The sequence below is a fragment of the Calonectris borealis genome, chromosome 7 (assembly GCF_964195595.1).
Source record: "Calonectris borealis chromosome 7, bCalBor7.hap1.2, whole genome shotgun sequence".
Taxonomy (NCBI): Eukaryota; Metazoa; Chordata; class Aves; order Procellariiformes; family Procellariidae; genus Calonectris; species Calonectris borealis.
Window position 1 is genome coordinate 25,824,650 of NC_134318.1, and position 15,574 is coordinate 25,840,223.

General features: G+C 40.7%; 1 protein-coding gene across 2 annotated transcripts; it reads right to left on the bottom strand.

Moving 5' to 3' along the window:
• Window positions 1-1,046: 1,046 nt before the first annotated feature.
• On the bottom strand, window positions 1,047-13,108 carry SLC35G1 (solute carrier family 35 member G1). Of its 2 annotated transcripts, none has more exons than XM_075154698.1 (3): window positions 8,877-12,561; window positions 8,532-8,712; window positions 1,047-8,009 (listed from the first exon to the last, which is right to left on the bottom strand). In XM_075154698.1, the coding sequence occupies exons 1-3, from the start codon at window positions 8,899-8,901 to the stop codon at window positions 7,250-7,252; spliced, it is 966 nt and encodes a 321-aa protein (XP_075010799.1). In that variant the 5' UTR covers window positions 8,902-12,561; the 3' UTR covers window positions 1,047-7,249. The 2 variants fall into 2 exon arrangements, with proteins under 2 accessions (XP_075010799.1, XP_075010798.1); XM_075154697.1 differs by lacking the exon at window positions 8,877-12,561 and adding an exon at window positions 12,839-13,108 and having other exon boundaries at window positions 1,048-8,009.
• Window positions 13,109-15,574: the final 2,466 nt, after the last annotated feature.

Genomic DNA, 15,574 nt, shown 5'->3' on the forward strand with positions numbered 1-15,574 from the left:
CCCTGGGAAGGAGGCGCTAGAAGACGTATGGGGCCTCACTGCCTCAGCACCTGCACCAAGAACCTGCTCGAGAACTACGTAGGGGTATCACCCCAGCCCCAAAATAAAAATCAGAGTGGAACAGAAAATATTTTTGTAAATCCCCCAAACAGGAGAAAAACAGGGGGCAATAGTTACAACATGCTGACCAACTGCTCAGACAGCATATGCGCTCTATTTCGGTGCAAAATTAGAACTATTAGCCTAAATTCACCCTAACTCATCACAAATTACTCCAAAGAATTTAATAGCAAGAATGTATCTTGCTATTATCATCCCCTTTTTTGTTTTGGTGGTTTTTTTGTTTTGTTTTGTTTTAAAGAACGCTTAGGACATATGCTAGATATACAGACCGTATCATATCCAGCAACATCATGTCTGATGACATGTCTAATTTCATTACAACATCCCCTTCCAATTCACTGATGTTCACATGAAGGGGGCAGGCCCACTCTCCCCTTGCTTTCCCAATTGAGTGTTTTGGGGCAACGCAGAGCTTACAGGACTTCAGAGAGAGCACTGCTACAGTCCCCCTGTGCCTTCTAGAATGTTTTGCTCTGAGAGGGGGTGCAGGATGCAGTTTAAAACACCAGAGAAGAATTTAAGAGATTATTCAGGGGTTTGCTGAGCAGCATTCTATATAGTCATTTAAGTGCTTCAATAGCATTTGGACTCCTATTTAAATTTAGATGTTTACATTGTGTACAGCACACTGTATTGAAACTTTTATTGTCTAAAACCGTGGATTTGGGTTTTAGGGTTTAGTTTAATCTTGCGCATTAAGGAATAAATGAAGAAAGACAGCTCCACCTACTGACAGAAAAGTCACATTACAGAGTAAAAATTAAAGAACTCCATACTGGCTGACCAGAAAACGGGTTTTCTTTCCACCTCTTTCACACAGACCCTAGAATCACTTTGTACTAGCTGGGCAAGAACTCAAATCTCTCATTTTCCCTTTGCTTAGTAAGTAAGCTCAGATGACAAAGCAGTTTCTCATTACCCTGTCCAGAATTTACTGCTATTTGACAGGATAACATAGGAACTTCATTCAGTAGTGTCAGAAAATAAAGTTCAATACAAAGCTAATTGAAGAATCAAAAGAATCAACTGAAACCTATTTGAATGGTTCATCTGCATATCGTATCTCACATATTGCTTCCCGCGCCCAGGATTGTAAGAACACTTTATCAAGTCAATAATGAGCAGGGCAAGTTATCCCCTAAGTATTTTGCAACTTCAGTGGTTTGTTTTCCAAGTAATAATGGGAATGCTTTTTCCTTTGAAATCCTTTGATCTCTTTTCCCTTTGTTTCTTTGAGTTGGTTTCTTTTTTGGAGTGGGTGGATATAATTCTAGAATTTTGTTTCAAGAGTCTTAGTATTTAGTAATAGCCCTCATCTCTTCGTGTGCTATGTCGCTATTCATTTGTAAATAAGATTTTAATGTTGTCTATCCAAAAAGCTCTTTTCCCCCTTCCCTTGAAGTATAGATTTTTATATATTATATATTTATAGTTCTTCCAAAGAACTTACAGAACTGCCAAAAGAAAGTTGCAAAGTTTCTCCACAAAATTCTTTCACAATTAGTTTTCTCCCGCCTATGCCTGGCACAGTAAGCTCTCTTGGAAGTACTTTGCTTTTCCTTTAGAGCCTGAGAAACAGATGGTGTCAAGTCATCCTACAGTAATTTTTGAGCATGTAAGGTGAAGAACAGGGTGTTGGATAAACAGGCTAACACTGCTAGTAGTTCCCCACTATGTAACTCATCTTCCCTCATCTATGTTTCCCTCTACAGTGCCAAGTCAAGTCACGCCCAGAAATAAAGATTTATTACATGCATAAAGGTCTCAAGTAGGCTAATACCTTTGTCCTAGTTCTGTTATCTTCTGCTCTTACAAATCCACACAGCACTGCAGGAGGAAGCACTGTTATACGGATAATGAAAAAATTACTACAATCTTTTTGTAACATTTAGCAAATGAGATAATCATTTTTTTCTTCTGCTTTTTCCTCTTTGGTGAAAAGTTAATTTAATTATTGAAACACTAAATAATGGGAAGCACTGGGATGAATTAAGTATCACCTTGTGACAGAAGAGACAAGACAAGACTTGAATTCAAATCATGACATATAGAAATAAAAGAAACAAACAAACCAACCCAAAAAACCCACAAAAACAAATTACCACTTGGACACAGGAAAATTTAACTTTACTGACCTGTCAGTGCTACAGTGTTTCCAGTTAAGAAATTACTATATGGAAGCTGATGGAGCTTCTTTTTGTCTCTAGCTTGTTGCAAGGCATAAAAAGTGACGCAGCATGCTAACAGTAGCAGAATTTGAGGTATATGTCCATATTTAATAGGGACTGTTCGATTAACAGTTCTTTCATAAAGCTTTTACAACCATTACATTCAAATATGTTCTACTAATCAATGCAAAACCAGAGATTAAGTCTTCAGGTTCATTTTATTAGTAATGATGAATATAAATCTCTTATGAAAATATTCTTAACATTTCAATATATAAGAATTGTCTATAAAAATATACTACTACATAACAAAGCCAGTAACTTCTACAAAACATATCATTCAACATATATTTAACAAGATATAGGACATAGTAAAAATCCTTTAATTAATGCTAAGGGTATTTTTACCCCCCTTTTTGTCAAACAATAACTCACATAACATAGGAAATTACTCATTCTGATATACAGAAGTGTTACCACCATAGAAGTCTATGTATGTTCCACCCTGAAGTTACCTGCATCTGCAGGAACATAAAGCCACAACTTTTCTTTGGATGGACAGGCAGTTATGACCACAAAAACATTCTGTTGGTAACTGCAACGTCCTGCCGAAGGCAGTGTTGCACATCTGCTGTCAGCATTGCCAACCCTGAATCCATGCAAGGACAGAGATCATGCTTCTACTACCCTTCTGGGACTGATGCCACAGATGAGCCTACCATGGTTACCATGGTTAGAGAACTAGAAAACAGACTCTTCCTGGTTAACTACTGCTAGTTAGCAAGGAAATAACTTTTAAGAGGCTGCCTCTATAAATAAACTTTCTTCCAACAGACTGCTCTTGAACAAAAGCTCAAGGAAGAAAAAATACTGCGGCGGGGAAGTGTTTATACTAAATGATGATCAAGGGTAGTACTATCCATCTTGTCATTATCAATTACAGAAAGAGCCACCTTAGAACAGTTTTTGGAATTGGGAAAGAGCCTAGTTTCAGGTTTCAGAAGAAAAATGACACATTGAACCCAATGCTGTTATGCTGAGGTTATTTCATGCCTGGTGTTAGACAAATGCAGGAAATCCATTTTAATTATGTAGACTGCCCTTGTCTACACAATGAGCTTGTCAAATTCTTGGTGTAGATATATTTAGAGAGCTTTTAGAGCATACTTTGACAACCAACTTAACCTGAAAGAAATTGGCTGCTGCACAGTGACAGTACATAGATTTTTCGGCCATTAGCTTTATATAGAGGAGTCGGGTACATAAGGCTTTAAAGGCTATAAAGTCCCACTGAAGACAACAGATGATTACAGTGTTTTGCATAGTAAAGAACGTAAGAAACATGCTTGTGAGGCATCAGTAACAATTAAATCTTTTCTGTGTTTATGTGCAAAACAACCAACAGTTAATTATTACTCTTTCTATTCAGGATCCACTGAAATCAGTACATTGTAATAATATGTTAAAATTCAAGAGAAACTTAACTTTATAGCATAGCAATTGCAACGTAACAATATTCCATCATATTACAAAGGAAGGACTTACTATTAGAAAAGTACATTTACCGAACTTAAAAATACTGTAAAGATCACAAGAGGACACTACAGGCCATGAACATTAATAATATATTTCTGATTCAAAGCTTAGAAAAATAACATTTGACCCTGAGAAACTTGTTGTATTAAAACTTAAAAAAATAAAAAAATCTTTCAAAAGTAAAAATCTATCCAAGGAAAGAAAAAGAAAAAAAAAAAAAAGGAAAAAAAGAAAAAATCAGACTCTGAAAGAATCAAGGCTTAGCCGGTTTAATTTCAGATTCTCAAACTGCTAAGCTGTGGAAGAAAAACAAAGTTTTATCATCTTAACAGGAATTGTAAGAAATATTTTCAGTTAAAAAAAAAAAACAAAACATTTTAGAGTATCCATACTTCTGTATAATTTCATTCTCTTCAAGGCTTCCAACTAAAATTTAGGTTTTTAACCTACATTTGAGAAGAAGAAAAATTAAAACTTGAGGTGATTGAAAAAACTTAAAGCTTAAATGTCTTCCATTCCCAAAATCATCTGGAAAAGCTAGTTATAGAAGCTAGCTTGTCATGCTTTATGACTAAAGAAGTCCTAATCAAGTCCTTCATTCTTACACCAGTTAAACAATTCTCTAAAAGATGGATCAAAATCAAAATAATGTTCCAAAAAATACAATATTCTCCAACATAGGATCTTGTTTAGATTATTATTTTAACAATTTAAATATTCAGGAAGGCTTAGGAACAGCAAAAGGAAATAAGTAGATAGAGCCATAAGGAAACCCTATAGGTTTGGGCAAAGAAAAAAAAAATAATCATCTGGGTTTTTTGGCATTACAAGTATGGAAATATATCAACAGAGTTTCTGCAAGAATTTGAGAGAAAAATTACCAATCACTATATCAGGTTGATGATTTCAGGTCAGCTTATTTTCTACACTTACTTATGTGTTAAGGGCAAGAAAACAGTCCTGTCTTCAGTAGTCTGTTCTTCTCTACTAAGTGTAAACAAGATTCATTGAAATCATATGACCTAAAGATTTTTCGATATAAGCTTCCACATTATTTTTATTCTGTACTGACAAAGCAGCATTCATACGCTGTAATTTAAACTATTATCTAATTCCCCTTCTGAATGTTTTCACACTGTCATCAAGTTCAGGCTACTCTGGTTTTGCCCTCTCCAACAACCTTACTAAAAAGTTATGTAGCTGGATCAGCTCCCAGGGCCAGCTCACCACATAACCACATAAGCACGAGCACTGAGCCAACAGGAGGGAGCAGGACTAGCTGACAACCCAAGTTTCCATCAATATGAACTGCTTTGGAACCACACCTTTATAAGTGTCAATTCAAACACACGCATATTAAACATGAAATGAAGCAGTAAAAAATGCAGTCTATTTTCCTTCCCGCCCCTGAAAGCTGTTGCTCAATGGCAGTGATGGCTGAGCAGTAGAAGAAACAATCCCAGTTCACAATTTCAAGTATTAAGCGAAATGGGCGCCAGACTGGAATTTCACTATTACATCAGGCTTTAAAGAGATGTGAAAAGCAGTTTCATACTACTCCTGACCTTGTCAGCAGTAGCTGAACTTCAGCCTTCAGGAGAAGCAGAGAATGGACAGCTATAAGCAGGAACTGATTCTATCACTCAAGTGGAATCTGCTCGTGTCCATAAACATACATAGATTCAGGGTGCTGGTTTACATACAGAATCTTGCACAGAGATGGCTCCTCACATCCAGATTCATCCCAAAGTACTATACACATTCCAATCCTTCGGGACTCAAGTTCCTAGATCTGCCCTACCAGGATGTAATGCTTATTGCCAAAAGAAAAGATATGTGACTAGACATCTGTAAATCAAAATAAAAAAACATCCACCACCTTAAGTGATTTTGAAAAAACATGTACCAAGTCTACAGAACACAGCATTCTCCTTTAGAAAAACACTGGCGTGAGTAAATAACTGAAAACCATCTCATGATACAAAGGACCAAATAAAGATCCAAGTTAAAATTTTCTTTAAGCACTACTGACACAAGACCCAAAAATACGTAAGACCAACATATATTAACTAAACATATATTCCTCCTCAAACACGAAGGACACTAAGATCAATAACACAAGCCTTTTTTCTTAGTATTTGTTGCTATCAAGATAAAGTCTATAAAAGAGAGAAGATGTGCAAGAGAAGTGACTAAGTGCAGATTTAAAAGGGCCAGCTGGAGAAATGGGGCTGAAGCTGCCCACTAGCACTGCCTGATGCAGTGTGGATGCCTCCATGTCATGAGATGTGTATGCAACGCTCCACCCTCCCACCAAACTCTCCTCAAACCTGTTCTGTAGAATCTCTGCTATGACCTTGGCAAACCTGCATTTTCTGTGAAACTGCAATTACTCTGCACTCTTGTAAATTCTTAGGAAATAGGCAAATGCTTTATTGTAAATCCTCCTAGCTTTATGAAGGCCAAGAAGACTTAAACTTGGTCTCATAAAGAGCTTTTGTACAAAAGAATCTGAACAAAAGGGTCATAAGCAGCATTTAAAATAACCTGTATTAAATACCTAAAAAATATAATCTTTTGCATAGACTAAAGAAAAGTGCAGCTACAGCATAACATTCCATACCACAAGAAATGGCTAATTTACGAGTGGTATACAATTAACTGTTATCTCTCATCACCGAGACTGCAGCAACTAAAGACATGTTTTTTGGGAAAATTACATTAAAAAAAGGGATTAGTTTTTTTCATTATGTCTGTAAAGCAAGTGCAAACATTTAAAATTCTTTTTAAAAGAAAGCAAATCTGATAGATCATTTTCACAAGTTAATTTTCTCTTGATATTACTTGGAAAGACGAAATAGCCTTTGTTCTTTTAGAATCCAAATTAAAAATAAATCCCCATTTGGCATCTGTTTTGTGCAAAGAAAAAAAAAATTAGAAAGCTTGTAAATGTGCAAGCTTTATCTGTTTTGGATGTTTATAGGATTATAACTCTTCATTCCCTTCTAACTTTTTTGTACTGCAATCCCTCTGGTAATCAAGCACAGAATAGTATTAAATAAGCCTGGGAGACTGATTTCCACTGCTCAGAAGTATAGAGAAAGGGTCTAAGAAGTGGAGAATCAGGAATTTTAGGAAAATAAAAGCCAAAAAACTATTGTCCACTTTTGATAGGAAGCAAGCAACTTTTAAATCTTTCTACTTCTCATATTTGCATGCCTAAATATGAGAAAGAAAAGCATATACCTAATCAGTTGTTGAAACATCTTCAACTTTGTTTTTTTTTTTTTAAATCAACTTATTTTATTGGATATAACTTGGTACTACAATTTGGTAAAGGAGATATTTAAAATAAATAAAAATAAATATTTTATATATATTTCAAGATTGCTTGTTTCTGTAATGAATTAGTGTCTGTATTGTTAGATTTCATTTTGTTTAGCTTTTTTCAAGCTTTGTCGCCACTTACGAATAGCAGTTCCAGAACTACTAGCCACTACACAAAGGGCACCACCCACAGTCCACCAAGTTGGTAGATGATTGAGAAAAAGAATTTGTAAAATAAAAGCAAACACCACATCCATTGTTTTCATTATGGCTACAGGTCCAGCTTTCTCTATCTGTAATGCTTTTGTGAGAAATATCTGACCCCCTAACCCTAACAAGCCTATTAATATTAGAAGAACCCTATCTTTACCACAATATGGTAAACGCCATTCATTCATAACAAACAATGCTATAACACATCCAATTAAACCAATGACTGCATAATACCAAATTGACAAAAAATAATGCACAGATTTTCCCACCTTCCTTAGTATAACAAAAGTCGAAGCTGCAGATACTGTGCTTGTAATCGCTGCTATAGTTCCTTTAAGGTGATCTGTGTAACTTCCTTCAATCCCCTTAACGTTTGACCCAAACAGAAATGGTGGTCTGGCAATAAGAACCACTCCAGTGATTGCGAAGAGGGTAAACAGAAGATCCCAAACACTGTATTTCTCTTTGAGAAAGATCCATGCCAGCAACGATGTAAAAACAGGACTGCTAAAAGTTATAACAGTGGCATCAGCTAGTGGCATGACTTGAAAAGCATAGTAGAGAAGAATCATTGCGCTAGAGCCAAGGAATCCTCGGAAGAAAAGAAAAATTCTTTTACCTTTTGGTCCCAAAAACCCTGTTCTGAAAAACAGAAATGTCACATTAATGTCACTGGCTTGCTTATTTCATGACCAACATCCCCTCACATTTAAATGTACACACCCTTCTAGATTGTACACACTTTTCTAGATGAGGGACTTATCTCAAATATCAAAATATTTTAAACTATCTGATCACAGACTAATTCATTCGCATCACCACCCCCAATCACATTCAGAGTCCAGAACCTGTTTTCCTAGCTATTAATTTTTTGCTTGCAAAATAACCCTAGAGTATCTACAAATTACCTTCTATTTTTTAAGAACACCACTTCATGGAAGATCAGTACATTTGATATAATCCCTGTAGAAACCTCTACAATTCAAGGAGTCAAAGATTTTCAGTTTTCTGAATTGTATTAAGAAACTATCAACTAATCCAAAACAATGCAGTTATGCAATTGAAGTCTGAGTTAAAATAATATTGCAATCTGATTTAAGTGTGTGATAATTCTAGATCTATTTTTAAGAAATAACTTTAAATGTAAACATTTGCTACACTTACTTGTAGTATATTAAACCAGGAAGAACGAATGCCATTTGGAAAACACATCGAAATGCACTCACTTCCACTGAATGTACATCTTCTATTTTTTTAAGAAATAAAGAGGCCACTGAGAAAAGGAAGGCAGACAGTACGGTATAAAACAAACCAAGTCCTGGACAGGCAGCTTTCTTCTTAGTTCCTGCAACAGATAAACTCCAGTTAATAACAATCTATTATAAGATTTCTCAGGTCAGGTGGCTCTACATACTGCAGTGCTCCATATATTTGTATCTATTCTTGTGGTAGAGGAGAGGGGAAGCAAAAGAAACAAATGCAAGTACTACATGTATTTACCAGACCTACCTTGAAAATATGTTTCACTGATCATGGCTCTCCTTTTTTTCTTAAAACAGGAGGTAAGAGATGAACTCTAACGCTTTGGATACAAAACCATTCCTACACTTCTCACAGCTCTACGTGAGTTAGTAAGCTTTACTTCTTGGAGGCATCAGAGTAGTTTGGGCGATTCACTATGGGACTAGTTGTGTTATTCTGACCACCGCCCAAGGACCGACACATACAACTGACTGCAAAATGGTCCATGGTCAGATTCTGAAACACTGAAACTTATTACCTGGGAATCATCTGATTATTGAGGAAGTTAATTACGGTTCCTAAGCAACAATTTAATTTCCTTTCTCACGAACACACACACATGTAAAAATTGTGTACAGAACCTCACTTCTGTTATATCTCATGTTTATTTTGCAGCTAAATCACTCTAAATTTGACCGAGACCTACGGAAGTTTTATATAACATTTTTATCTTGCTGTAAGAATCCAAACATGTTCTTCAAACAAACATCAAATATATATTTTTAAGCAGAAGAAATTTAAGTGACTAATTTTAAAACATCACAGGCCTGCTTAAAGTACTGATATCTATCACAGTTCCATGAAGACCTTAGTTTCACTTTAGTTTATACTTATTTATCAGATTTTCTCTTCCTGAAGTAGTTTCCCAAGTCTAATGGTTTCTATTCAAGCTTTCTCATTGCCTTAGGCCCTCTTCAGTGACACACTCTTCCTCGTTCCACTCATCTTCTCCACCCTCAACTATTAAAAAAAAACCCCAACCACCGTCTCCAAAGAAACCAGTCTTTTTTGTTATTGCATTTCTGCATAAGAGGAACAGCCTTTCCACTGAACCTAGAGGTGAACACCATAGAAAAGAGAACCCATCTAAAAATTAGAGTGGGATGTCACTTCACTCTCTTTTTTCTTTCTCTCTGCATAAAACCTTGGGAGTTACCCTTTCTTCTACAGCACCCTCTAAAGATAAGGGCAACAACTCCATGTCCCTCCGGCCATGTTTTGATAAAAGGGTGCCTCATCTCACATTAGTGTGGGAGCCCATGAGCCTTACGGATCCTCTAAAACATAATCAGCAGGGCACTGCTGCGAGTTGCTTAGCAACTAAATATGGTTTGGAGGGGTTTTTTTGTTTTGTTTTGGGTGTGTGTTTTTTTTTAAATCCACAAAACTTGTCACAAACCATTTTGATCCTCCTTGAGATCAGAACTCAAGGCTGAGAAACTGCTTCTTATTACCTAAGAGCTGAGACTGTGGGCTGATACAGTGTATATAGCATTGGTTCGGGCTTTGACAGTGCTAGAGACCCAGGCTTTACAACTGCAACCAGAATTTAAAGTAGGCAGAAAGCCTGCTTTTCAAGGAATTCAGCCACACTACAGCTGAAAATGAATGACAGTTTCGACTAGAAATTTTCCTATTTAGCAAAAGCCACTTACATAAAAGTGACTATAAAAACTACCACCAACCAACACTGGACCGGGACATCTACCGACCGTGAAAGAGAGTGGATTTTAAAAGTGTTCATGAATCATGTGATGTTCTAATCCACATAGTCATGCAACAGAACTGCAAAATCAACAACGTCTCTAATATTAAAGCAAGAGGAATCAGACTGGCCTATAACTGAAATGGGAAATCCAAACCCAGGCTGGCTTATGGATGAGCACAGCACAAACGGAACTATTAACTTTTATTTCAGGCATGATAGCTTGTCTGATTACTACAGAACGAAGCCAGCCTACATAATGGAAGTGTTGAAATGGAAAACCAATCAAATTAAAGCAAAGTAAGCTGAAAGGATCTTATACCCAGAACTAAGCTCTGGATTTGAAGGAACAAAGAAAAACCAGGAGGAACTCATTTTTGTAAGCTACCCGACATACCAAGCCTATCAGAAACAGTGACTTGTAATACTAGAATTTAAACCATCAACATCTCATATTGCCAAAGCATGTACTCAGTGCAATGAGAAAGTGTTTTATTTCCTTTTAAAAATAAAATGGTACAAGTTCTTCCACCAAAAACAAGAATTGCAGTTCTGAAGAGTACTTATTTCAAAATATGTTCTAAGGAGAAGTTAGGTTAAGATAACATTCCCACCCCAGAAAATATTAAGCCTCCAAACACTAGCCCAATGCCATCAAAATACTCAAGCACTCATGCTTTTTAAAAAAAGTGTAGCAGTCTGAAAATAAAAAAGTTTCAAGTAGTACCCAAGTCCTCTTTTCTGAGTGGCTACAGATTAGAGATTTGGTTTTCCAATTTTATTCCCTGGCCATCTCCACAAGTAAGGCGTTCAAACAATCTTCCACTCCTGTTTTAAGTCCTAGTAAAATGCCTCCCACCGCATACCATTTTCTGTGTAAATTCTTTTTGTTTGCGTTTTACTGCCATGCTTTCTTGCAAACAGTTTTTATACTTGCAAAATGCGTACAGTGAAGCAAATGACATTTCCCACATACGTGCATCTTGAGAATAGTAGCAGAGGCAGAAGAGTACTGGCTATGGGGAAGGCGGTCAGTGAGATGATTCTCCCAGACCGTCAGGAAAGCCAGAAGAGGGTGATCCGTTCTTCACACCATAAGAAGCAGAAGAACAGCTCTCTCAGACTTCAGGAAAGTGCCAGGAGCACAACAGCCTGCTTATGAACTAACCGTGGTCATGCAGACAAGATCTAGGCACGATTCATAAAGTTCAGCCATTGACTCAATTAACATTTTGCTAGACAGACTATCAAAAGAAAAAAAAAAAAGGCCTTTTTCGGTGAATAACTGCAAGTTTCTTAGGATTTCAAATATTTTTTTCCAAGCTTTGCCTCAGAAGTGATACTAATGTGAATTTCACTGGTGAAGTACACTATCTCTTTTGGCTTTTCCACAGCTCCCTAGCTAACAAAGATCGCCATTTTATCCATTTTCTGCTGGAAAGTCAATTATAGTCCATATTTAATGGGAAACACATTTTCAGTGAAGTTGTTTAAAAATTACACATGCTAAAGTACTTCAGATAACAACTTCAAAAATTATTTTAAGATGGCATTTATGTTTTAAAAGGAAGCCACATTAAACTTACAAAACCACATTGCGTATTTCGCAGTAAGTTTGTGGATTTAACAATTCAAAGTGACCAAGAAGTGAAGCACGGATTAAGACAAACTGAAGAGTATGCTCACAGTAAAGCAAGATAAGAATTACCAAGGAAGTCATAGTTGCAAGTATATGGACTTGTTGAACAGCACTGATGCCCCTTCTCAACCTATTTACAGTGCCAGAAGTTCACACGGCTAAAAGACACCTCGATTTACCCAAACCTGACAAGTCTTACTTTAAAACTTTGACAGCAGGAAGTACTGTTTTCCCGAGGGATAATCGCTACCGAGGCTCTCGCAGCCCTACGTGTAGAAGGGACCGAGCAGCAGCCCGCCCCTGGGCATGGGAGTGAGCGGTGCGCGGCCGGAGAGGCCCCGAGCGCTCTGCCCGCTCCCGGGGCGGGGGGGAGCACCGGGCACCGGGTCCCGGCCCGAGCCGAGCCCGGCGCACACGCACAAGGGCTAGCGCCGCGGAGGACGTCGTGCCTGCCGCTTCACTGGGGCCGGCTTGTCGGGAAACAGGAGGGGGAGGAAGAGGGCGAGGCCGAACACGCTCGCAGGGGGCCCGGTGTCCCCCGCCGGGCACCAGGTGTTAGCCGCCCCAGCCGGGGACTGCTGGGAGGCGGCGAGGCTGCAGCCTGCCGCCCGCGAGCAGCCGGCGGCGGGGCCGGCACAGGTGCCGGGCGCCCTCTGCGGCCGCCCGAGCTCGCTCCGCGCCCCGCTGCCGCGTGCGGTGAGCCCCGGTGCCCTCGGGGCCGCTTCCTCTTCCTCCGCCCCGCCGGCAATGTCACCCCGAGAGCGGGCAGCCCAGCCAGGAGGGCGCTGCCCCCCCTGCCCCGCCTGCCAGACTCCCCCTCCTCACCGGGTGCCGTGCAGCAGCGCGGCCAGGACAAGCCGGCGCAGCAGCCACAAACGCGGCGCTCTTCAGCGCCCGCCGCCTCCATGCCGGGCGCCGGGCATAGGCAAGGCTGCCCCGTACCCGCACCGTCCTCCCGGCTCAGCGGCACCTCCGGCTCCTTCCCGCCCGCTGCCGGAACAGCGGCGGCCTCGCCGCCCTGACACAGCACCATGAGGACGGCGGGCTGCCCGTGATGCTACCGGCTCCTCACAAGCCGGCAGGCACCTGGCCTCCTGCGCATGCGGTGCCACCGCCCAGCGGCGCCCGGCTCCCTCCCTCCCCCCGCCCCGCGGGTGTACGGCGCTCCGGGGCGGGGGGGCCATACGAGGTCGCGGCTTACGCCCCTGAATCAGCGCCCCGCCTGGAAACAGCCGCCTCGCCACTCCCCCTCCCGCAGCGGCTACCTGCCTGAAAGCCCGGAGGGAGCCAAACGCCCCTCCCGGGACAGGCGGCAGCGCCCTGCCAGGTCCTCCCCGGCGTCCCCTCAGCCCGCGGTGGCCCCCTGTGAGGGACGCGGCGCGTGCGGCGCAGAGCTCTGCGCGGGCGAGGGGCCTGGGCAGCGCCGGGGCTGGGCGGGGAGGAGCGAGGCTACGGCGCCTCGGGAGGGGGAGCTCTCATCTCGCCGGAGAGAGGAGCGGGGCAGCGGCGGGAGGAGCGGGGCAGGCCCCTGCCGGGTGACCGTTAGGCGCGGCCGGTGCCGCCGGGAGCGGGTGCGCTCGGCGGCCCGCGTGGTGCGGGGCGGCACAGGCCGCCGCTGCTGCTGACCAACTTTCTGAGGCGGTGCGCTTGCAAGGAAATAAAACGGTGGAAGACGATGATGCGAAGTTATTTTAGGGGCGTTGTTGCGTCATCTGAGCGCCTGAAATAAAAGTATATAGTTGTTACTCTACGCGGGGCTGAAAGCTCACGGTATCGGCTCATAGGCAGGATCTGCACTGAGATAATTGAGCTTTTATTACAGCTGCTCCGTATTTTGTGTGTCACAGTTTGAAATCCTACTGGTCCAATCTCCTCGCCGATTTACATAGCTCGGACTTCCTTCGGTGGGCCCATTAACATTTAATTGCCGTGTCAGTGAGCAGCGGCAGCAGCAGCAGCAGCAGCATCTCTCTCTGGAAGAGCTCCTGCCTGCACCGCTGCATTCACAGCGGTCGAAATGGAGCTGGGAACCTGGTGGGCGATTCAGTCATTCTGCGTGCGTATCAAAAGCCTTACTTAGGATTGTTGGTAGGGTACGAAAATCGTTTAACCACCTTCTTGTGGTATGTTTTCCTTAAACAATGCCGCCTATGTCTTTGGGCAGGGGAATCAGAAAGAAGAGCTGGTTCAAAGAAATAAGGAGTAGCCCCTTTTCCTTACCCATCAAAGAGAAAAAGAATAAATTTTAAATGCTAAAATTCTTCCCTTTTGAGCAGGTTGAGCTGTTACCAGTAATTAAAATAGGGAGGAATTTCTATTCAAAGAGATTTATGCTCACACTAATCTTTTAGCTGTATAAATTAATGAGTGTTTATTTCTTTATTCCTAACAAGGGGAAATGTAATCTTCAGCTTTAGCAAAGTGAGTACTAAATGGTAAATACAAGCTATTTCACACAAACTATTTCAAGCTTTCCCTCAAGCTACCTCATAAAAGCTATTTCAAGCTTTCCTTGTCTCTGATTTAGCACATTTTATAGTCCATGCTAACCCATCAAAGGCCATAAGTATTTCATTATCTCAGAGCTAGTATTTTATTAATATGACCAGAATTATTTCACAAATTATTCTTAACTAAAAACTAGACGTGTTATATCAATTATTAAAAAAGAAAATAAATCAATTAAAAAGTTTGTGTTGAAATCGGGATTAATTCTTTCTCAAGATTTACATTATCTGAACTCCTCTTGCTATAAACCCAGAAAACAAGTAAATATCTGCTGCACTAGATCTAAACTACTTTTATTAAACCTCCTATCAGCATAATCCTCTACAAAGTCTATACTGAAAACTTAACTAGATCTTCCCTCTGTAGAGATTCAATGGCAGCTGCCTGTCCCACAAAGGGGAGAATCAGGCCAGCAAAATTTCCCAAACAGACACCCTTAATTAAGAAGTTACTTTTGCCTGATGCACTTCCCTGTCCCTCAGAGTTTGCTTTAATTTAGAGAGAGAGGTGCAAATACACCTGGCAGCCCACGGCTTTCCCAAGAAACTTACACTTCTCCGTACTCCAAGGCAGCTTTTGCAGGTCACTGTTCCATGAATCACCAACACGAAGTCAGAGCTGTCCTTCCCCAGAGAAGTTTTGGTGAGACACAGCAGTAGAAATTCTGCCTCTCACCAGCCTTCCTGTGTGGCAATCCCGCAGGTCTCTGGGAAGAGAGAGTCCCCTGGCCAGCGAGCGTGAAGCAGGCTTGCAGAGCGCTCGCACCTACGAAAAGGCCTATCTTCGTGAGTTACCTCTGAGCCAGCAGCAGAAGCCGCTGGCTAACCTGAGTGCAGAAAACCAGAGCGTAAACATTTAATCCATAGTACAGAGACAGAACAAAAGTTAGTGAGTTCTTACGATTTCTGGCTATTTGTTTATATACTTTGTTAAAATACGCAGATTATGTATTTATTTTATAATACTGCCACTATGAAACCCAAAGTAAAATTTTTAAGTGCCACAATGCCAAGTACTGTGCTGTAGAGAGTTTCAAAGAGACTCTGCAACACC

What these genes read in the sequence shown, in the direction of transcription:
- SLC35G1 (XM_075154697.1), bottom strand. Translation starts at nt 13,046, where the DNA reads ATGGTGCTGTGTCAGGGCGGCGAGGCCGCCGCTGTTCCGGCAGCGGGC. An exon ending in GCGCTGCTGCACGGCACCCG is followed by an intron (nt 8,713 to 12,838) that starts GTGAGGAGGGGG and finishes TATCTGTTGCAG; the next exon opens with GAACTAAGAAGAAAGCTGCC. An exon ending in CCTGGTTTAATATACTACAA is followed by an intron (nt 8,010 to 8,531) that starts GTAAGTGTAGCA and finishes TCTGTTTTTCAG; the next exon opens with AACAGGGTTTTTGGGACCAA.